General features: G+C 52.1%; 1 protein-coding gene across 7 annotated transcripts in view; it reads left to right on the top strand.

The window, feature by feature from the left end:
* Positions 1-21,248, top strand: part of RAP1GAP2 (RAP1 GTPase activating protein 2) — a 213,677-nt gene extending 192,429 nt beyond the window's left edge. For 6 of the 7 annotated variants that reach the window (XM_075994247.1, XM_075994246.1, XM_075994244.1 and 3 more), the window contains 8 exons: positions 6,412-6,549; positions 8,533-8,651; positions 14,505-14,618; positions 14,860-14,977; positions 15,382-15,508; positions 19,065-19,141; positions 19,395-19,433; positions 20,260-21,248. In XM_075994247.1, the coding sequence (XP_075850362.1) occupies positions 6,412-6,549; positions 8,533-8,651; positions 14,505-14,618; positions 14,860-14,977; positions 15,382-15,508; positions 19,065-19,141; positions 19,395-19,403 (702 nt within the window). In that variant the 3' untranslated portion in view covers positions 19,404-19,433; positions 20,260-21,248. The remainder of the gene's footprint in view (positions 1-6,411; positions 6,550-8,532; positions 8,652-14,504; positions 14,619-14,859; positions 14,978-15,381; positions 15,509-19,064; positions 19,142-19,394; positions 19,434-20,259) is intronic. The other variant, XR_012913039.1, reaches the window with a different exon arrangement.
* Positions 21,249-22,874: the final 1,626 nt, after the last annotated feature.

Raw genomic sequence — 22,874 nt, 5'->3', positions numbered from 1 at the left:
CTCGAGCCTGGACCTTTAGCAGCTACGTTATGCCACCCCCAGCTTCCGACTCAATTAAGGTTCCACCCACGCTGGCCTGGGCCTGGGCAGGCCTGGGGGCAGTCCCTCGCTGCCCGGCTGGACCGCAGAGAGCAGGGCATGGCTCTGCTGGCCCTCGTCGGGGCCAGCTGCCGAGATTCCTTCTAGGGGCGGGAGAAGGAGCCGACTGCTTGTCCAGGCTGGTGGGAGATTCCTGGGGCATCTGTTTTAGTCTGATGGGTGGGGGCGGCCAGGGCGAAATAGCAACTGAGAGATCGAGACAGAAGAGGGACGAAAGAGATGAGGAGCAGGAGAGGAAAGAGGGAGCCAGGTTGGAAAGCCCAGCCTAGAGAGGGTGATGTGAGATGTGATGAAATAGGAAATGGGGTTGGGTCTGGGGAAGGCAGGTGAGTGGGGCCACGTAAAGACCTTCATGGGCTCTAGACTCTTACATCTGCGGGTTCCACCCTGCTCATACCAAGTGTGGGAAAACGTTCACCATCCCACAGTAAACGTAATTTACATAGAACTGTAAGAGTTGAACTCCAGCGGACTAGCTAACAATGTTATATTTTGTAGATGTTTAATGAAGCATTTGTTGCTTTGAGTTGTGCAGGTTTCTTTCAGTAATTTGGAATTATTAATTATTTTCTTTTAGGTTTTAAGTATTTTTATATTCTAGGGAAGCCTGTAGGCTCTGGGCACTCTGCCCATGGTGCCCAATGGAGAAGGGAGTTGCAGGTCCAAAGGGGAGTGGCCCGAGGCCATTGTGTCCAGCCCCCTGCCTCTGGCAGGAGTGGCAGTTGATCTGTGTTGGACTCCCGGGGGTCTGACATGTCCCTAAGGGAGTTTCCAAGAGAGGAGATTCTTTGAGACTTTGTCATGATCCAGGAATCCAGGGGAATTCTTCTCAAGCCTAAATCCTCAGAACTGTAGGTTGAAGACAGATCTTCTTCCACGTTCTGCTTTTACCTGTCTCCAAGGCGGCACGTGGGGTGAGGGAGGCACTGTCACAGTCCCTCGTGCAGACCTCTGACAGTCGTGATCCGCGTTTCCTCCTCCCAGCCGGGGAACTTGCGCTCTTTCTCCTTGTCCCTTTGATCACTGTCCTCCCGTCTCCCCAGCACGGAGGCCTGAGCTGGGGGCAGGCTGGGCTCACCCGCTCGGAGCCCAGTGGGAGGCCTGGGGGGACGGGATTCGGATGCTTAGGCCGTGCCTATGGCCCAGGTCTGGCGACCGTCTCTAGTCTTGGTATTTCATCACGGGCATCTTGGGTGGTGCCGTGGTGTCAGAATTATCTGCATTCCCTGTGGGGGTCACCCAGACCCACTGGGTCCCTCTGGGAAGAACTGGTACCTGAAATGACTCCAGGAGGAAAGTGGTGTGTTTTATCTCCTTCCTGTCAACGTTCTCATCTCATAGGCAGATGGGAACCTAATTGAGAGTCCCCAAGAGCCAAAAGCGACCCCAGAAAGCGATTGCAGCCACCCCTTCCCTCGCCTTTTATCCAAGCTGTGACCCTCTGTCTGTCTCCCTAGAAGCAGACCACCCCCCACTCCCCTAGGCTGTGCTGCCTGGCGCTTCACACGCCCAGCCGTTCTTCACACCTGGCTTCCGTTCTCCGGCTGTAACGGAAGCTTTTCTTCCACAAGACACAGAACAGTTGGTTTATGGACATCTAGACCTACTTTCACACTGAGCTGCTCGGAGATATTCTCAGGAATCTGCTAGTTCTACAAATACTTTTAAAGTTTGCATTTTCACTTAGATGATCTAAAAAAATATTTCCAATTATAAAGGCTAGACTTTTGCCGTGATAACTCCCAATTAAAAGACATGTGTATGGCATAAATAGGTCAGGTATGGAGTTGGCACTGCACATGCGGTCCATGGGACCACTGGTGTTGGGGGTCTGTGGACATATTCCTGGGAGTCTTGCAAGAGCGTCTTTCTTTATGAGGGAGCTGTACATCACTCACCCGACAACAGCCTAGAGATATTGATCAAATGCCATCCTCAGTCACTGCCAGCCATTAATGAGGTTTTTAATTGGTCCGTAATGCAGTGAGAAGAAAAAGTGACAATACTAGATGTACCCACTTGATATGGACCAAAGCACATGTATGCCACATTTTGAGAAACGCCAAGTTAGCCCAACCCTCCAGTGACCCCATCATAGAGAGGTGGATAGAAGACCAAGAGGAAGAAGGCCACCCAGCCGGCTGTGACAGCAAGCGGGGAATGTTCAGGTTAATTTTTCCCAGCCTTTGAGGGACTGTGGATAGTTAATGCATGGGTCTGACCTGACCCCTAGTGGCAGGAGAGGCTGCAGAGATCCAGGCAAAGCTTTCATGGCCCCGAGGTACTTGCAGGCAGGGGCAGCCAGGCAGTGTCAGCCTTTGGCATCTCTGCCCTTCCCCTTCCCCGAGGCAGGAAGCTACGATGTCCGATGGCCGCACTGGATCGCAGGGCCGCTGAGAGAGAGCCGGCCTCGCACTTGGCTGTGCTTAGCTTGTGGGTCGGAGCCGTGGTCTGTCCAGGTGGTGACGTCAGCTTCCGTCCTGTATTTGCTCTGCTAGAGGGACCTCTGAGTGCTCCCTGATTAGGAGCCATCTCAGCAGGCAAGAAATTAGTGTCACTGTCCCCAAGCGCACCGCACCTCTATCTCCTGCCTGGCTCTGACAGGTGTGTCACCTGTGGCGCTAGTCTTCTTGTTTCATGTCCCTTAAGTTGAGTTTGTTAAATTGAAACAACTCACAACAGCCACTTGGCAGGAAGTGAGGGGTCTGGTTGGCAGGGAAGGGAATTGCTCCCTCTGTGACGCTAACTGGGGCTCAAGCCCCCAGCAGAGATGAGGTGACATTAACAGATAATGAGAAAGTGACATGGCTTTCTCACTCCTCCAAGGAGAACCCATTCAAAGGAAGGCAGTGAAGTGTGCCGTGGGTGGTGGATGGAAGCAGAGGTGATTAGCCGGGAGGAGCGCAGACTCTGAGGACAGCAGGGGGCAGTCGGGGGCAGTGATGGCGTAGACTGCGCGGGACTCCTGGGTCTAGAAGTGGTACGATTTCAGCTCAGCGTGCAGAAGAACTTTCCGAAGGTCAGGCTGTCCACCATCAGAACAGGTAGCATTGGAAGCAGCATCGAAAGTCCCCTGCCTGTCCCTGGGGACTCAGCAGGGGGGGGGTGAGCTGCGTCAGGCGGGTTCAGGGGCTGAGTGGTCCCTGGAGACCTCCTCAAGCTGGTGCAAAGCCTTCCTGCACCCATCCTTTCTCCTGCCCTCCTCTTCCCCGCCACTGCCCTCCTTCCCTGTCTTGGTCTCGGCCGAGTCTGCTGCTGGTTTGGGAAGGCCAGTGCTGCTGTCCATCTCTGTGTCATGTTGGAACAGGGGCTACTTCACTCCTCTTCCCTGGGCAGCTTCTTCCAAATCGAGCCTCATTTTAGGGCTCAGAAGTAGCTGTCACCTCTCTTCCCTTTCCTAAGAAGAGGGAGGAGAGCTGTCCCTGAGCAGGCAGGTCTCTGCCAGTGTGGGACACACCTGTCTTGTGTGGTCCTCACGATGGGGACCATCCCCACACTGTGCAGACAGAGCCTGCATCTCAGGTTCGTGCACGGAGCAGTGGGAGGAGCCGGGTTTCAACCCCTTCCTGTTTGCTTTGAGCAGCAGCTGCCGCCTGCACTCACCTGGAATTCCCATCAGCCCACTGTCCCCTCAAACCTACCTCGCTGACCCGACAGAGCACCAGCGCTATTTGAATAGCTGGTGTATGTCCTCCTGGACATAAGCCTCTGAAATGTTCTTTTTTTTTGGTCGGGGCCCTGAAAATTCCTGGTTTCTGGTCATCCGTAGTTCATCAACCAGCTGAATTATATTTTCAATCCAAACCACTTTTTGGTTTACAGGGACCATTCCCTCTGCAGCCCAGGGTCCTGGGTTTGAGCCCTGGCTCCGTCTCTTACCTGCTGTGTGGCCTTGGGCAATCATTTACCTCTCGAGACCTTTTCCAGCCCAATGCCTGTCCTCTCTGCATCTCAGAGTTGTAAGGACTCAACAAGTCATGCATACGAAGCTCATTAGACCAGACACCATCACACAGGGCTTATTACCCACATCAAGTCCCTTCTGAGAAAGAGACAGCGAGGGATACGGACATTGGCACTTAATGACGGGGCTGCGTCCTGAGAAATGCGTTGTTAGGGGACTGGTTGTCGTGTGTACATCATGGAGTGCATTTGCACAGGCCTGGACGGTGTAGCCTACTCCACGCCTAGACTACATGGTGTAGCCCATGGCTCCTGGCCTACACACCTGTGCAGCGTGTAACTGTCCTGAATCCTCCAGGCAAGTGTAACACAGTGGTGAGTAGTCGTGTATCTACACGTATCTAAACATAGAAAAGGCACAGTAAAAATATGGCATTATAATCTTATGGGACCATCGTCGTACATACAGCGTGTTGTTGATCAAAGCATCGTTAGGTGGTTCGTAACTGCATATCAGAATGTAAATGATTAGTTTGGAATGCCATTGTTGATGATGCCGGTGGCCAGACATGAGGGCAATGAAGGAACGTAAAGGTGCTGGGGTTTCTGGAGCACTGAACTCATTATTCAGGGAACCTCGCTGCTCCCCCAAGGGTGGGTGCCTCAGTGTGCTGCCACAGGTGTCCTGCCCTCTGCTGTCCAAAGGGTGCGTGACTGTATGATGCTTGTGTGATGGGGTGAGTAGAACGTGCTGGCTGTTCCAACCATGTCGCAGGACACCATTGCTAGGTGACTCTGCTCTGTGGTCTAGACAGGGAGTGAGAGATGATGTCCTCAAGGGGCATCTTGACTCAGACAAGAGAGCCAAGGTGATACTGGGGTACCGGGCTCGCGCCTGGTTCTCAATATCTCATCTCAGGGGCTGTCGTGTCTACAAACGGCCTTCTTTGAACATGTGTCCTTTGCCATTCCCAAGCCTGGAGAATTCCTGGCCTTGAGAGACCCCAGGGAGACCTGTTAGGGTTGGGAGTGACACTCAAGGTGTTTTCCTGCGACCACCTTGTCGTAGACTGAGCTCTTCCTTGGGTGCCTCAAGGGAGGGAGGGGGCTTGTTCTTCCACGTGAGACATCGTAGGGTGGCCCACGGGATGCGTAAGCCAGCACACATTCGTACGCACACGAGTGTGGATCCAGAGAGGAAGGGCCCACACCTTAGTCCCCTGCGGCAGTTTTCTGAAGCCAGAGTTGCGATTACACCCTACTGCTCGCTGCTGGCTTGCGCCACGATAAGGAAAATCCATTATTAGCTCAGGTGGCAGGAAGACCTAGGTGACTCGTGGCTCAGTTGGTCAGTGGTGTCCAGATTCTTTCCCTCTTTCCCTTTTGCCATCCCCGGCTTGACAGCTGTGCCCCTTGGGCTTGGCCTCGCATGGCCCCAAGGTGGCTACTGTGGTTTCAGGTACAGACATGTCACACCTCTTTGGGGAGACATCGAGGAAACCTTTCCCCAGCTCCCCTAGCAGACACCCCTCATGTTCCACTGGCAAGGGGAGGGGTTAAGCAACCGCCTTAGACGGATCACGACTTACTCCTGTGTTTCATGGAGGAGGAGGAGACTGTAGCTCCACCCGTGAGGGGTTGGGGCCGTGTCTCTCCTCTTTCAGTAGCTGTCAGACCACAAGTTTGTGATGTAAGCGTGTCATGAGGTCACAAGCATGAGCGATGGTGCACTGCGTGGTTGATGCACGGTTGGGTGAGAGCTCCTCACACGGTCTCTCCAAAGGGAGTATATTCCGAGGCGCACAAAGCACACTTTCAGATGACAGCAGAAGGGGTAGTCCAGGGTGTAAATATAGAAGGAAGCGTAGTTTTCTGGAAAATAGGGTCAATGTGTGGTTAGGCAAGTTTAATCCCCACCACGATCCCGTGCAGAACATGTAATTCCCATTTTACAGATGAGGAATCTGTAGCTTAGAGAGGTTGGTAACTAGACCAGGTCACATGGTTAGGTGAGCTCCAAGCCTCACTTGCCTTACCTGTAAGGTGAGAATAACAACCTCAGTCCACCCTGCAGGGGAGCTGGGGCACTGGCCCCTCAGACCGCCCCGGCTGGCGCCCTGCCTCACCTCCTGCCCAGAGCACGGGACAGAATATGGGAGATTCCCTGTAAACTGCAGCAGTGGTAGCGTGGGCCTCTGCGACCTCGTGTGTGTGCACGCGTGTGTGTGTGCACGACTGTGTGTGTGCACGTGTGTGTGTGCACGCGTGTGTGTGCACGAGTGTGTGTGTGCACGAGTGTGTGTGTGCACCTGCTGAGGACTGCGTCTACAGACCCCACGCGGAGGGCAGGGTCCCCTGGAGGGGCCAGGTGCTGACTCTCTGGCCCTTGTCCTCCCCCCTCCCCCGCAGAGGGCCATCCGCGTGCGCAGCCACTCCATGGAGACCATGGTGGGCAGCCAGAAGAAGCCGCATGGCGGGGCCATCCCCGGCAGCCTCAGCGGGGGCATCTCTCACAACAGCGTGGAGGTCACCAAAACCACCTTCTCGGTGAGTGCCTGCAGGCCCTGGTGCAGCACGTGGGGCCCAGGAGGGTCCCCCCAGACCTATAGGGGGCTGGGCGACTACCACAGGGCAAGCTGGATGGTGGAGGGAAACTGAGGCTGCTTGGGGGCTGACCCCAAACCCTGCCCTCTGAAAGTGGTCCTTTGGAGTCCCCATCCCAGACGGCACCCGGAGTTGGCCCATACGAGAAGACCTCCTGTTTTGTTTGCTGAGTTTCTTCAACAACTAGCCTTCCTCCTTGAGCTCAGCCTACAGAACTGTCCTGGGGCGTGTTTCTCTGCCCAGGGGCCATGATTGTGGAGGGGTGTCCCTGCTTTTTTGTTCATGATAGCAGTAGCCACCCCCACTTGCTGTGCGCCAGGCACTGAGCTAAGTAATCCACAGGCATGACCTCACCCGATCCCCACAGCAGCTGCCTGAAGCGGCCGCTGATGTGTTCTCCAGCCACCCCTTGAGCAAAGGGAGGCCCAGAGTGGTTAAGTAACTTGCTAAAGGTCACCCAGCCGAGCTGAAGAGCAGGGATTTGAACGCAGGTCTGCCTGATCCAAAGTCTGTGCTCTTCCTATAGTTGCCAAGGAAGGAGGGCCTGGCAGTTCTGTGCTTCTGGCCTTGCTGACTGGCACCAGGAGCTGGGGAGGTGAGGGGACCATGCAGCCTGTCCTTTTTTTTTTTTTTTTTTTGAGACAGAGTCTCGCTTTGTTGCCCAGGCTAGAGTGAGTGCCGTGGCGTCAGCCTAGCTCACAGCAACCTCAAACTCCTGGGCTCAAGCAATCCTCCTGCCTCAGCCCTCCTGAGTAGCTGGGACTACAGGCATGCGCCACCATGCCCGGCTAATTTTTTCTATATATATTAGTTGGCCAATTAATTTCTTTCTATTTATAGTAGAGACAGGGTCTCGCTCTTGCTTAGGTTGGTTTCAAACTCCTGAACTCAAACGAGCCACCCACCTCTGCCTCCCAGAGAGCTAGGATTACAGGCGTGAGCCGCTGCGCCTGGCCAAGCCTGGCCTTTCACAAAGCAAAATGGCTTTGGATTTGTATAGACTAGGATTTTCTTTTCTTTTCTTTTATTTTTTAAATAGTAGCTCAGACCCACTGTGATACTAATGATTAGTGTTATAAATGGCCTTGCATAATTAATTCAGTAAATATTTTCATAGCTATCACCTTGTTCCTCCCAGGAGGTCCCTGAAGTGAGCAGAGCAGGGCCATTATCTCCTCCCTGGGCATGGGGATACAGAGGCAGGGTCTCGCCATCTGCCCCTGGTTGCACAGCTCGTGCGTGGCAGAAGGTGGGGCCTGGGTTAGAAGCCCGGTGGGCCCTAAAGATTAGCTCCAGGCCCCCATCCGCCCTTCCCCCCGTGAGGCAGGTAACTGTCCGAAGCAGAAACCTTCTCAGCTGGCTTCCCCTTGCCTTTGGGTGCATGCAGACCTGGCCCTGCAGCCCTCATTCTCTGTTATTATTGTGACACCTGCGTGGGTCCATTTATTCGTGAGCAACAGATGGAGAGTCAGGAGCCCTGGCTTCTTGTCCTAGTCCTGCCAGTGACTTGTTAGATGACCCTGAGGAGTCTCTTTGCCTCTCTGGTCTTCACTGTCCTCATCAGTAACATGAGAGGTTGAACTAGGTCACTCCAGGGGCTGTCTAGTTTTGTGGTTCTCGGCCTGCGACCCCTGAATCGTCCTGACCTTCTCAGTTTGTGAGGCTCCCCTGACGGTGGCCTTGACCTCCAAGAATTCTGGTCTTTGGTGGGTTGTCACCTGAGGCCACGGGGCTTGGCTTAAGAACACGGGAAAAGAGCCTCGGAGTCTCAGCTCCTGTGACATAGGTTCCAGCCTTCCCAGCTGTCTCGTTATTTTCTGGGGTCTCCTCCAGAGCAGGAGCCATCTGTAGACCCGTGGGGGGGGGGATGAAGGGAAGCAGACCTGGGGTTAGGGGGAGCACTCACTCTGTCGGTTTCATCGGCAGCCTCCGGTGGCGGTGGCAACGGCAAAGAACCAGTCGCGGAGCCCCATCAAGCGGCGGTCGGGGCTGTTCCCCCGCCTGCACACCGGCTCTGAAGGCCAGGGGGACAGCCGGACTCGATGGTAACTCTTGGGCCCCCCCTCCCCCCGCTGCACCCCGACTGTGGGGTCTGTCAGATGCCCAACCTTGGGGAGAGCCGTGCCCGGCTTTGCAGATGGCTTCCCTCGATTCCCGGCCTCCACGCCTGCATGTCCCCTGTCACTCGCTCAGCTCTCTGTCCATGGAGGCCCACGTGGCCGTTCTCCGCGTGGGACCTTCCACAGCGGTTCTGGCAGCATTTTGACCCCGGCCGGAAACACTGCTCGGGGTCTTGTCTTTCTTTTCCTCCTTTTTCAATGTGCACCCAAATGGCCTGTCTTACAGAAGCCTTCCCCAATTCTGCCACACAGAATCAACTAAATCTTCCTTTGTGCTTCTAGAATGTTCTGTACCTCCTCCCCCTTTTTTTTTTTTTAAATTTTAGCAATTCTCATATATCACATCATATTTAACCTGTTCTTGCTAATTGTCTTTTTGATTCTTTTTTAAAATTGATACATAGCAGTTGTATGCATTTTGGGGGTGCATGTGATATCTTAATACACGCCTACAACGTATAACAGTCAAACCAGGGTAATTGGGATAGCTATGCCTCAAACATTTTTCTTTTTGTTGGGGACCTTTTAGCTATTTTGAATTATACAATACATTATGTTTAATTATGTTAATAATTACCCTGCTGTACTGCCTAATGAATGTTAGATCTTATCCTACCTAACTGTATTTTGTCCTCATTAACCAACATTTCTTCACCCCTCCCCCTTCCCTGCCTCTGGTAACTGCCGGTCAACTCTCTGTCTCCCTGAGCTCCACTCTTTTAGCCCCGTATATGTGAGAGAACGTGCAATATTTGTCTTTCGGCGCCTGGCTTATTTCACTTAGCATAATGACCTCCAGTTTCATCTGTGTTGGGGCAAATGACAAGATTTCATTCCTTTTGTGGCTGAATAATGTTCCGCTGTGTATATGTAACACATTTTCTTCATCCATTCATCTGTTGATGGACACTTAGGTTGATTCCATATCTTGACTATCGTAAACAGTGCTGCTATGAGCATGGGCGTGCAGGTATCTCTTTGACATACTGATTTCAATTCCTTGGGATGCATGCCCAGCAGTGGGATTGCTGGATCACATGGTAGGTTCTATCTTTAGCTTTCTGAGGAACCACCATATTGTTTTTCATAGTGGCTGTGCTAATTTACATTCCCACCAACAGTGTATGAATATATTCCCCTTTCTCCCCATCCTCGCCGGCATCCGTTATTTTTTGCCTTTTTGATAAAAGCCATTTTAACTAGAGTGAAATGATATCGCTCTCTCCTTTTTTTTTTTTTTTTTCACAGAGATGAGGTCCCACTCTTGTTGCCCAGGCTGGAGTGCAGTGGCACAATCATAGCTCACTGCAGCCTCAAATTCCTGGGCTCAAGTGGTCCTCTCGCCTTAGCCTCCCGAGTAGCTGGAACCACAGGCGTACATTATGATGCCTGGCTGATTTTTGTTATTTTTGCAGAGATGGGGGCCCAGGCTGGTCTCAAACTCCTGGCCTTAAGTGATCCTCCTGCCTTGGCCTCCCAAAGTGCTGGAATGTTTTTACAGGTGTGAGCCACTGTGCCTGGCTGAGATGATATCTCATTGTAGTTTTGATTTGCATTTCCTTGATGAATTAGTGATGTTGAGCATTTTTTCATATACCTGATGGCCATTTGTACATCTTCTGAGAAACGTGTATTTGGATCTTTTGCCTATTTTAAAATAGGATGATGATTATTATTACTTTTGCCATTGAGTTGAGTTCCTTATACATTGGGGTTATTAATCCCTTGTTGGATGGATAGTTTGCAGATATTTTTTCCCATTCTTGTAGGTTGGCTCTTTATTTCATTGATTGTTTTCTTTCCTGTACAGAAGTTTCACCTCAATGTAATCCTATTAGTCTAGTTTTGCTTTTGTTGCCTGTGTTTTTAGATCTTACCAAAAAGTCTTTGTCCAGGCCAGTGTCCTGAAGCATTCCCCCAAAGTCTTCTTCTAGTAGTTTCATAGTTTCAGGTCTTAGATTTAAGTATATAATACATTTTGATTTTATTTTTGTATTTGCTGAGAGATAGTGTCTAGTTTCATTTTTCTGCATATGGATATCCAGTTTTCCTAGCACTGCTCTATTGAAGAGACTGTCTTTTCCTCAATGTATGTTCTTGGCACCTTTGTCCATTGGCTATAGATGCATAGGTTTATTTCTCGGTTCCCTATTCTGTTCCATTGGTCTCTGTGTCTGTTTTTATACCAATACTATGCTGTTTTGCTTACTTTGGCCTTGTAATATAGTTCGAAATCAGACAGCGTGATACCTCCAGCTTTACTCTTCTATTCAGGATTGCTTTGGCAATTTGGAGTCTTTTGTGGTTCCATACAAATTTTAGGATTGCTTTTCTATTTCTGTCAAGAATGTCACTGATATTTTGATGGGGATTGCATTGGCTCTGTAGGTCAATTTGGGTATTATGGACATTTTAACAACATTAATTCTTCCAGCCCATGAGCATGCGTTAGCTTTCTATTTTTTTGTGTCATCTTCAGTTTTTTTTTTTTGTCAGTGTTTTATAGTTTTGCTTATAGAGATCTTTCACTTCGTTGGTTAACTTTATTGCTAGGTATTTTGAATTTTTTTCCATAGCTATTGTAAATGAGATTGCTTTTTCGATTTCTTTTTCAGTTTGTTGACTATTGGTATATATAGATGCTATGGATTTTTGTATGTTGATTTTATGTCCTGCAACTTTACTGAATTTGTTTATCACCTCTAATAGTTTGTTGGTGGAGTCTTTATGTTTTTCTAAGTATGATATCATGTCATCTGTGAACAAGGATAGTTTGACTTCTTTCTTTCCAATTTAAATGCCCTTTTTGCCTAATTGCTCTGGCTAGGACCTCAGCACTATGTTGCATAAAAGTGGGTGAAAGTGGGCATCCTTGTCTTGTTCTAGATCTTAGATGAAAAGCTTTCAGTTTTTCCCTGTTCAGTGTGATGTTAGCTGCGGGTTTGTCATATATGGCTTATCATGTTGAGGTATGTTGCTTCTATTAATATATCCAGTTTGTTGAGAGTTTTTGTTGTAAAGGATGTTGAATTTTGTCAAATGCTTCTTCAGCATCTATTGAAATAATCATATGGTTTTTGTCCTTAATTCTGTTAATGTGTTGTATCATATTTATTGATTTGAACCATCCTTGCTTCCCTGGGATAAATCCTACTTGATCGTGGTGAATGATCTTTTTTTTTATCACAAGTATTATTTTTAAAATCTTTTCAACATTAATACAATTAAACCAGATGTTGAAAGGGGAAAATAGTAATCCATAATTATTCCACTAATGTTTACCTTTTTTTTTTGAGACAGAGTCTCACTCTGTTGCCTGGGTTAGAGCACAGTGGCGTCATCATAGCTCACAGCAACCTAAAACTCCTGGGCTCAAGTGATCCTACTGCCTCAGCCTACTGAGTAGCTGGGACTACAGGTGTACATTACCAGGCCTGGATAATTTTTCTATTTTTGGTAGAGATGGATTCTCACTCTTGCTCAGGTTGGTCTCAAACTCCTGACCTCAAGTGATCCTTCTCCCTCAGCTTCCCAGAGTGCTAGGATTACAGGCGTGAGCCAACACACCTAGCTTCTATTTAGGATATTTCTTTCCAATCTTTTAAGGGAATTTTGCATTTTTAAAAGAATATCTATATACTTTTTTCCCAAATATTAAGGGGGTATAAATGTTTTTGGTTCATGGATAGCTTTTATAATGCTTTAGTCAGGGATATAAGTGTGCCGATCACTTGAATTGGTTCATTGTACCTGTTAGGTAGGTTCTTGAATGATCTTTTTAATGTATTGTTCAATTCTGTTTGCTAATATTTTGTTGAGGATTTTTGCATCTATGTTCATCAGGGGTATTGGCCTGCAATTTTTTTTTTTTTTTGTATATGTGTCCTTATCTACTTTTGGAGTCTTTCTGATTCTTTAATTGGTGAACCCATTTGTTCTTTATTCAGCAAGCAGTGTTTATTGAGTATCTGCCATGTGCCAGGCACAGTGCTGAGTGCTCAGACAAGTGCTGCAAAAGTACCAAGCAGGTCACAGTCTTGTAGGAAAAAGGAGGCATTTGGTTAACTTCGAGGTTTCCAAGTTGTCTGGGCCGGGCGCGGTGGCTCACGCCTATAATCCTAGCACTCTGGGAGGCTGAGGTGGGAGGTTCACTCAAGGTCAGGAGTTTGAGACCAAGTTGTCTGCCTGTACCCCTGAGTGGTGGTACCATCCTCTGAACTAAGGCTTGCAGGACAAGGGACAGGTTTATGGAAGAGGATGAAAAGCTGCTTGGAACCCGAGCATGGGGGTACTTGGGGGCATCCAGTAGAGATGTCCAGGGGAGAGGTCAGAACTGCAGGTCTTGAGTTTAGGAGATAGGCCTTGACTAGGGAAGGTCAGTTAGGAGTCACTGGGGTAGATAGAGGTTCTGGTTAAAGGTGGGTTAACGACATGACCACCCAGAGAAGGTGTGTAGAGCACCACCTTTAAGGGCAAGGGGAGGAGGGAGAGCTGGTGAAGCCCACCGGGCAGGAAAGGTGAGGGAGGAGGAGGAGAGCCTGGAGAGAGGGTGGGATCTTCGAAGCCGGGGCAGGAGAAATTCCAGGCGGCAGGAACATCAGCATCAGACATGCAGAGAAGTCCAGCACAGGCGCCCAGACCCCTGCACGGTTGACAGGGGGCTATTGGGAACCTCATCCAAAGTGCACTGAGACACTTCGCACTCTAGAATGGCTATAATCAAAAAGACAAATAATAAAAAAAATATCAGAGAAGATACAGAGAGATTGGAACTGTCATTTATTGCTGCTAGGATTGGTGAGTAGCGTGACTGCTTTGGAAAACAGTCCTGCAGTTCCTCAGAGGGTCAAATGTAGAATTACCATTTGACACAGTGATTCCACTCCTACGTACGTAGCAAGGAATTGAAAAGAATCGTCCGTGAAAGCGAGTCCACTAGTGCAGCCAGCACACAGATGTTCATGGCGGCGTTATCCATAACAGCCCAAACTGGAAAGAATCCGAATGTCCATCGTTTAATGAGTGGATAAATAACGTGGTTTATGCATAAGATGGAATTTTTTTTTAGTAATAAAGAGGAATGAAGCACTGATACATGCTACCACAGAGATGGAACTTGAAAACATTTTGCTAAGTGAAAGAAGCCAGGCAGAAAAACTCTAACATATGTGTGATTCCATTTATATGAAATGTCTAGAATAGGCAAATCCATCGTGGTTGCTATGGGATGGGTGCGGGGAGGGAGGATGGGTAGTGATTGCAAATGGGCCCAGGGCTGCTTTTAGGGGAGCCAAAAATGCTCTAAAATTAGATTACAGAACTCTATGAATATACTAAAGACCATTGTATTGTACACTTTAAATAGGTGAGTTACATGGTATGTGGGTTATATTGCAATAATCCTGTTATTCAAAAGGTACACAGAGGACAGGGCCATCACGTCCCCAACAGCCTGTGTGGGGTCAACTGTGGTCACCACGCATACGTGGTCTCTGCTAAACTACAGAAGGAACCTCTTGGACCTCAGGGCTGAGAGTAGCCCTCTGCTTCCCAGCACCCAGGGCCGCCTGGGCCACAGGTCCAGGGAGCTCATAGTGCAGTCTCTGTGAAGGGTGACCCCAGGGCTGTGTAGAGGGTGGCCCTCTTGGCACCTCGAAGCAGTCCATGCGTATCGGTGCTGAGAGCTGCCGGGCAGAGGCTCCCCCCGGGCCTGGGGTTGGGGTGCCGGCTTGGGGACTGGCTCCACGGCCTCACTCCTCTCTATTCCCATTCCGTCAGCGACAGCACATCCAGCACCCCCAAGACTCCGGATGGCGGACACTCTTCTCAGGAGATAAAGTCTGAGACGTCATCCAACCCCAGCTCTCCTGAAATCTGCCCCAACAAAGAGAAGTAAGCAGGGCGGAGGGGAAGGCTGGCGCGAGCCATTCAGCGCCCTGGAACCCGCTCTCTGCCTGCAGGAGAGCTGGGAGTGACCCTCTCTTGGCTGTGGAACTCTCTGGAACACAGAGGCCAGCAGGCAGGAGCACGGGGAGCCGCCAGGGGGCCTGCCCTGCTCTGGGTCCCGGGGAGGGCCGGGGGTGGAGGGCTCTCGGCAGGTGACAGGGCTGGCCTCACCTCCTGTTCCCCGCAGGCCCTTCATAAAGTTGAAGGAGAACGGCCGAGCCAACATCTCCCGCTCCTCCTCCAGCACCAGCAGCTTCAGCAGCACCGCAGGGGAGGGCGAGGCCACGGAGGAGGGCGACAGTGGGGTAGGTGTGCCCGTCCAGCCCCCCTGTGCGTTAGAACAGCCACCATGGGCGGGGCCCCCCTTCAGTCTGTGGATAAAAGGGAAGAGTGGGGACGAGAGGTGCCCTGTCGGCCATCACCACCCCCGAAAGCAAGTGGCCTCAGAGTGCCGTAGCAGCAGCAGCAGAGGGCCAGGGCCAGGCGGAGTGGTGTCCCTGCTGTGGGTTCCTGGCTGCACGGTGAGGAGGGGCCGGTGCTCCCTGGGGCAGGTCAGAGGCCCTTCTTGGAGCAGGGGAGGTTGGAGCCAGGGTCGCAGGCAGTGGGAAGGAAAGAGCAGGTCCATGCGGGGGATGGGGGACAGCGGCTGTCCCGGGCTTGCGGGGGCCGCCCTGTGGGGTCGCCTCGCTCACCCGGCCTCTCTCCCCAGAGCAGCCAGCCGTCTACAACCTCGCCCTTCAAGCAGGAGGTGTTTGTCTACAGCCCGTCCCCGAGCAGCGAGAGCCCCAGCCTGGGGGCAGTGGCCACCCCTGTCATCATGAGCCGGAGTCCCACAGGTCAGTGGCATCCGGCCGGGTGCACGGCGTAGCCGGGACGGCAGGCAGTGGCCCGACCGCTGTCCGTGGGGCTTGCGCCCCAGGCACGCTGCACTGGCACGTTTCCGCTCCTTCCCCACCGCGTCAGGCCCTCAGCTGTGCCAGGTCGCGTGGTCCACTCGTCAGCCTTACGACGCCTGTGTTCTTACCCTCTCCCGTGTATGGGGAAACTGAGGCTCTGAGAGTTGCATGGTTTGCCAGAGATCCCCCTGGGGAGGATTCAGGGTTGTGTGATTAGAAGCCGAGCGCTTTCTACTGACCCCTGTCCCCACCCCATCGTCATGGCGATGATCCTGAGAGGACACAGGGCCGGGGGCACAGGGCCAGGGGCGGGAGAGTGTTGCTGGCGGGGAGGCAGGAGAGGGGAGTGAGAGGTTAGAGCCAGGACAGGCCAGGGCCCCACCGAGTTCCCTCGCTCTGAAGTCTTTGAAGGATCTTGAGCAGAGAAGCACCGCCGGGACTTGAGAGGGACCATTCTGGTGGCCGCAGCTGCTGAGCATAGAAAGGGTCCTGGGAGCAGAGGGTGGGGAGAACAGTGAGGGGTCATAGCGGGGTGGTGAGGGGTGACAGGGCCATGGGAGAAGGACATGTGTTCAAGAGATGTCAGGGAGGTAAAATCTAGGGGGCTCAGGAGTGGGGGCTCGGAGCGAGCAGGAGTCTTGCGGTTCTGTGGTCCCTGCAGCCGGGCAGAGGAGGAGCCCGCTCTGGGGAGAGGGGCAGGCCTTCGTGGGAGGCACTGCTACGCGGGCGCTGCAGGTGCCCACGGATCAAAGACGGGGCTCCTGCCCTCCGGGAGGGCAGCATGGCATGGGGCAAGCACAGGACTCTGGGTCCAGGTCCTGGATCTGCCGTCACTAGTGGTGCAACATTGGGCAAGTCCCTGGGCCTTTCTGTGCCTCAGTTTCTCCAAGCATAAATGAAAGGAAGGGAATAGTAGTTTGCACCTCAGAGGGTGGGCTGTGTGAATATTAAATGAATTTATGCTTATAAGAGACCTAGAACCATTAACCTAAGTGTTTGTTCAATAACTGGAATAAAATGATGCTGTAGTTAGTGGCTTTTTTTTTTTTTTTTCGAGACAGAGTCTTGCTTTGTTGCCCAGGCTAGAGTGAGTGCCGTGGCGTCAGCCTAGCTCACAGCAACCTCAAACTCCTGGGCTCAAGCAATCCTCCTGCCTCAGCCTCCCAAGTATCTGGGACTACAGGCATGCACCACCATGCCCAGCTAATTTTTTCTATATATATTAGTTGGCCAATTAATTTCTTTCTCTTTATAGTAGAGACGGGGTCTCGCTCTTGCTCAGGCTGGTTTTGAACTCCTGACCTCGAGCAATCCACCCACCTCGGCCTCCCAAAGAGCTAGGATTACAGGCGTGAGCCACCTCGCCCGGCCTGGTCAGTGGCTTTTAACTGGGGTAGTCTCGCTCCCCAGGGGCATTGGCAATGTCTGGAGACATTTTTGATATTCAGGATTACATGTGTGTGGGGGGGTGCTACTGGCATCGAGTGGGTGGAGGCCAGAGATGCAGCTAAACAGGGTACGCGACAGACCCCCTCCCCACCCCCAGCAAGATTATCAGGCCCAAATGTCAACAGGTTGAGAAACTGTAATCTAAATGATGGAAACGCAGAATGGGCCAGTAACCCATCAGGATGGCTTAAGCGTTTCTGGGGTTCTCACAGTGAAGGGGTGTTGGCAAAAGGGGATGTGCAGTGTCAGGGTCCTTCGTGTTAGTGCTTCCCGGTCGGTGTGTCAATTCACGAGCTGCTTCTCCTTGAACCCACTGTGGTCGGGCAGCTGTGGGGCTGGGCTGGAACCCTGGCTGCAGCACTGACAGGCATACCTCTCTGAGCCTCGGTTTCCTCATCTGTAAAATGGGGCAGTAATGTAAACTTTCTGATTTCTTTTTTTATAAGACTTAAATATTGAAGGAATGAATGTAACAATCTGTAACCAAGCCTGGCTCCTACATGGTGTTAAATAAATACCAAAATAAATAAGGTTTTGAGTGAGGGAGGTTTAGAGAGTGTCTGCAACTTGCTCAGGGTCACCCAGGGCAGAAGGCGACCTTGAACAGGTCTGGTAACTCTTGCCCAGTGCTAACTACATCACACGGTGATGCATCTTCTCACATGGTTCCCCCCCTGCAGTGTTGAACCCTGATGGGTGGCTTTTTGCTCCCACCCCATGCAAGTGTGTGGGGTACCTGCAGTGTCAGGGTGGGCGTGGGAAGAGCTGGAAACCTGTTTTAGACTGTTCGGCTGAGTCTGGAAAGAGGCAGGGCCAAGAGGAGGGAGGTGGCCTGACATGCCGTCTTCCATAATCTCAGATGCCTGATCACCTGTCATGTCACACCTGGGCTTGTGGGGACCCAGAAGAGGACTGGCAGGGTCACAGAGAGACGTGCTCATAGCCCTGGGGAGAACCCCTTGATCTGAAGCACCAACAATTAGCAGCCTGCAGGAGGATCTGTACTGAGCTGTGCATTCCCTTGGCCAGGGGAGAACCAGAGAGTCAAGTGGGCCTCCTGCCAGTGGCGTGGTGGTCAGTGTTTAACAACTGGCTGTCCCACGACACACGTGCAAACACACGCGTGTGTACACACACATGGTCACACACGTTTGGTGTAAATTTTAGTGGCTCTGAAGCACACAGTTTACAAATAATATTAAAATAGGCAATATTCTTTACTATAAATCCCGTATGTCCAGTTGATTCTAGTAAAATGCTTTTGTTGATATCTGCCTAACCTTTGTGTTTATAGCCAACTTAAGGCTGCGGATGATGAGTGAGTGTAATTCTGTCGTGAATGCGGATTGACACTATTGTGTCTGTTAATGAGTACTTTATATCGAGAGAACTTCATTTGTCAGTGACATAAGCAGCTTCTTTGCTGAATCGGATCATAGTCTTCAAATACTGGAAGAACATTTACTCAGGTGTTTTTCTGGTGTCCTATTCATAGTGTGATGGCTGCAGATAAAACCCATTTTCAAGTTTAATCTGCAATTGCTGTTTTCTCCACTAGTTTCTGAAGTCTAGACAACAAAACAATACATCAAGTCCTGATTGGTAGCATTCGCCAATTTCTGTGGTGTAAATACTCCTATCGTGGCTGATCTCCAGCTGCCACCGTGACGTCCCTGAACATGGAGTTGGGAAGAGATGCCCATCATTGGGTGTGTCCACTCTTTGGATACAGTAGACGGAAGAGCCTAGCTCATAGTAAAATAACTAGCAACTGAATGAATTCTGAGTATTTATTACCTTTGTTGCATATAATTTACTTAATTATGACCTTATATAACCTAACTTTTACAATGGCCTGTGTTTAACAGCCAGCTCACAACACTTCTAAAAATTTTCGAGTTGGCTCTGGGTGAGCACAGGTCAGCTGGGGCGCCCAGTGGAGAGGGGGAGAGGCCCCTTCTCCCGGCCTCCCTGATCAGTCCCACATGCAGCCCCAGTGACCTCTACAGCTCCACCCTATTTTCATGGGAGTTCTTCTTTTTCTTAGATACCAAAAGCAGAAACTCCCCGAGATCGAACCTGAAGTTCCGCTTTGATAAGCTCAGCCACGCCAGCTCCGGTGCGGTAAGGAGCCCAGAACGGCCTCCCGCATTCCACATTCCACCGGCCTCCAAAGGCCAGCCTCCTCTCCTGGTCTCCTGCTGCCGGCCCGGGGAGGAGGGAGCCTCAAACATCCCCTGGGGGACCCCCTGGAGGAGGCAGGGGAAAGAAAGCTCTTTTCAGATCTGTCCCCACCTGGTGCAGGCCTGGGGTGGGGTAGGGGGCAGTTGTGGTCTCCTGTTATTCAAAACTCTTCTGTGGATTTTTCTTGAAACAGGGTCACTAATGTGAAAGAGGAGTCCTTCGCCTGTCCGAGGTGGGTCGAGTGAGTGTGTGTCCTGCTATGGCCACGAGGGGAGAAGTGTGTTCCTTTAAGATCAGGTTACCAGTGGCCTTATAACTTAAGAGTAGCCAGAGGGATCCTGCCAGCTGGGGGAAGTCCAAACAGTTGTCTCATCCCCGAAGCCTGGTGCCAGGGAAGGGGGCAGATGGCCTTGGGTGCAGGTGGGAAGGGTGGCCCGGCAGGGTTGCACCAGACCCACTAAGCAGCCTCCCTTCTGCCTTCCATGGGAGGGCGTCTGCTTCCAGCAGGCAGAAGGGGCAGCAGCCCTGAGCCCACCTCCTTCCCTGGAGGGAGGCGTCCCTGCTTGCCCCTTGCTTCCCTGCTCTCAGGCAGCCTCCCCGCCACCCCGTGTCTTTGGCCACGGCTCTAGGCTGGGGTGTGTCCTCCCTGTAGGCCAAGAGGCGGCCCTGCCAGGTCCGCACTGTGAGGGACAGCCCCGGAGGCCCCTCCCATGTGGGGCTCCGAGGGGTGTGAGTCACGGTTGGAACCGAACCAGGGGTACAGCTGAGCCCACTTTAGGTTAAACCTGATTTATGAAAAGACAGAAGACAAAATGGGAATGTTGACATCCACCTCCCATCATGTGCTAAAGGCGCCCCTGTTCACTGAAGTGGTGATTATGCCCAACTTCCCGGGCACCCCTGTACCCGGCACCCTCCTTGTCCTGAGAGTATTCAGCAGGCGCCTGGGCGTGTGCGTTCCCCACTGTTCCGCAGTCTACACTGCCCGCGTCTGTGCTCTCCCCTCCTTCCTGTGCCGAATGCATGGTCATCGTCCCCCTCGTCCTTGTCTCCTCCAGGGAAGCCCCGGCTCTGTCCTGGAGAAGGCTCCTGTTCCAGCAGTTTGGGGGTGCCATCCACTGCTCTGACCGTCGCAGGCCTGCCGCCCCACCGGCCGCCGCCTGCCCCCCCATGCCCGCTGGAATCCCGACCCGGCCACAGCCCTGCCCACCCCTCACCAGCACACCCTGCAGCACCTCCCCACCTCTGGACAAGGCCTCACTCCTCGGGGTGCCCCTGCTCCTGACCTCCCAGTGTGACGTCTGTCTGGGCCGTTTGTCATCTTGTTCAGTCTGCAGAGGAAAGGAGAGTTGGGCCGAGGGGGTGGCGATCTGGGTCCTAGGGGCTCAGACAGAGACTGGGGAGCTGGTCTGCCTCAGAGACAGAGAGTGGGAGGTGGGGCGCAGAGGCCAGCAGCAGCACAGGGTGCCCTGGCAAGGGGCCAGCAGAGGCCGGCCCTGCCTGCCCTTGGTCACAGCGCAGCGCCTTCCTGGACAAGGCAGCGCAGTGCGTTCAGCGGTGGTGGAGGGGCTGCTTTCCAGGAGCCAAGATCCATTATCATTCTTAAGCCTGTCTGATAAAAGTCGGCTCTACCTGTGGCTCTCGCGTCTCCAGAGCTCCAAATCATCCTTCTGCTTCTGTGCTGAGAACTTCTTACCCATCTGCCAACGCCAACCCGGGGCTGCCTCCGTCCCCGCGGCTGGTGTCCCTCTGGCTGGTGAACCGTGAGCGGGGCGGTGGGGGATGACTGGACAGTTTGGTGGGTTCTGATCAGGCCGACATGTGAGGAAGGAGCACAGTGTCCCTCAGCAACTTATGTCCCTGGCATCCGTGGGGACCCAGCGCTGCCCTGGGGGCTGTTTCTAGCTACTGTGCCCTTTGGCTGCGTCCAGGGCACAGGCCCCCAGTCCTCTTCTTCCCCTCTCCAACCGTGGGGCTGTAGGCAGTTGTCACCTCTCTCTGCGATGTCCTGCAACCCAGGCCCCATCTGGGTGTGGTTTAGACACCAAGTGCCACCTGCAGCCTGGGCTAGAGCACTCTGTGCAGGATGAGCCGGACAGCTCACTGTCCGAGGAGCAGCCCCTCTGGCTTCTCGCCCGTCCCAGCCTGCAGTGCCACAGGGCATTTCTGCTCATTGGCCTCGGTCAGGTTTAAGGTGGGGCGACCTCCAAGTAAAACAGAGTCTGAAGGTGCATGTGGGGCCAGTGGCACAGGGAACTGGGGTGATGCTTTAATGAGCAGATGACAAGGATTTGCACAGGGATCTGGACCTATTCCCAAATCAAAGCATATATGAATGTTACGATTTTTTTTTGGACTGATATCATGACAATTTCGCCATTACTTTTCCCATTAGAGCAAAATAGTGATCCTTTGTCCCCCCTACTCACATGGAAATTGTTGGGTCCTGTTTGCAGGCCAAGGGGCACCTCTCCCCTTCCACTGTTTGGGAAATATGCTCACCTAAAGTACTAGCCCAGTAAAATTTATTCTAGTTAGAAGGTCAACAAAATATATATTTAGCTTTTATTAAAAGTCATCATGGCAGCACCCAGTGCTGGAGCGAGGCCTGCGGATTCTGGCAGCGTGTCGCTGGCTGCGTTCTGAAGGAACCTGAAAGGTCGAACTGCATTTCTTTAACAATTGTTGCAGGGTCCTGGCCTGCCTCTCTGGGTAGCTAGATTTGCACTTGCTTGGTGCTTGTGCCGTGTTGCATTGTAGTCTGGGGTCCTCCGGGGTTCCCATGTTGTCCCCACACCGTCCCATCTGTCAATCTCATGCCCGCCTGTTCCCACTGCTCTGCTGTTCCCCTGCAGCCCCCTACCTCCTAAGAGGGCTTTGCTCCTGCCTCTGAGCTGGTGGGCAGGATGGCTGGGCGTGTCGGGAGGACCCGAGAGGCGCAGGTGTGCCCTGTTAGAAGCATAGCTCTGAGATGTGGTTTTCACCCTTGGTTTGCTGTCGGGGTGCTCTGGGCAGGATCTGAAACATCCCTTCCCTCTGGGTCATGCCGCACCATCCCCAGAAAGTCCGCCCTGTGGCTTCCAGAGTGTGCATTTCTAGTCCACCTGAGGTCCCATTGCTGAGGGAGGAGGAGAACAAGGATGGCCCAGGCTCCCCTCTTTTCTCTGGACCGTGGCACAGGCAGCTCGGTTCCTGGAGGGCTGCTTCCCCTCCACGCTCTCCTTACATCTGCTCTGGTCCAAAATGTCTTCTATTGCTGCACCCAGTCTCGGGGCTCAAAGATTTGCTCAAGCCTCTTCCACCCTCGTGATAGACTCATCTGGATGGTGCTCACACTGGTATTTGAGGCGTTTCCACTGTGATCTCCATGAGGGGGGTGTTTCCCAGACACGTCTGTGGCTCAGAACTGCCCCACTCACTGAAGAAACCACTTTTCAGGCACTACCGGACACCCATATACCCTCAGCTCAGTTGATGCTTGAAAACACATGCAGAAAAGCTTGAGATAGAAGGCCTTAGCTAGAGTCTGTGCTAATGAATGTAAAATGGCATTTCTTGAAATACATTGCGGTCCAACTTTGTCAGCATCATCTAAATGTCCAAGTCTTCTAGCCCCTTCTAGCATCTCTTCCAACTGTGTCTTTGTCCAGATGAGAAACCTTAGCCCTAGTGA

Source organism: Microcebus murinus, chromosome 18 (genome assembly GCF_040939455.1).
Source record: "Microcebus murinus isolate Inina chromosome 18, M.murinus_Inina_mat1.0, whole genome shotgun sequence".
Classification (NCBI taxonomy): domain Eukaryota; kingdom Metazoa; phylum Chordata; class Mammalia; order Primates; family Cheirogaleidae; genus Microcebus; species Microcebus murinus.
Note: the sequence above shows the minus strand (reverse complement) of the source record. Positions and strands in the feature narration are given on the sequence as shown.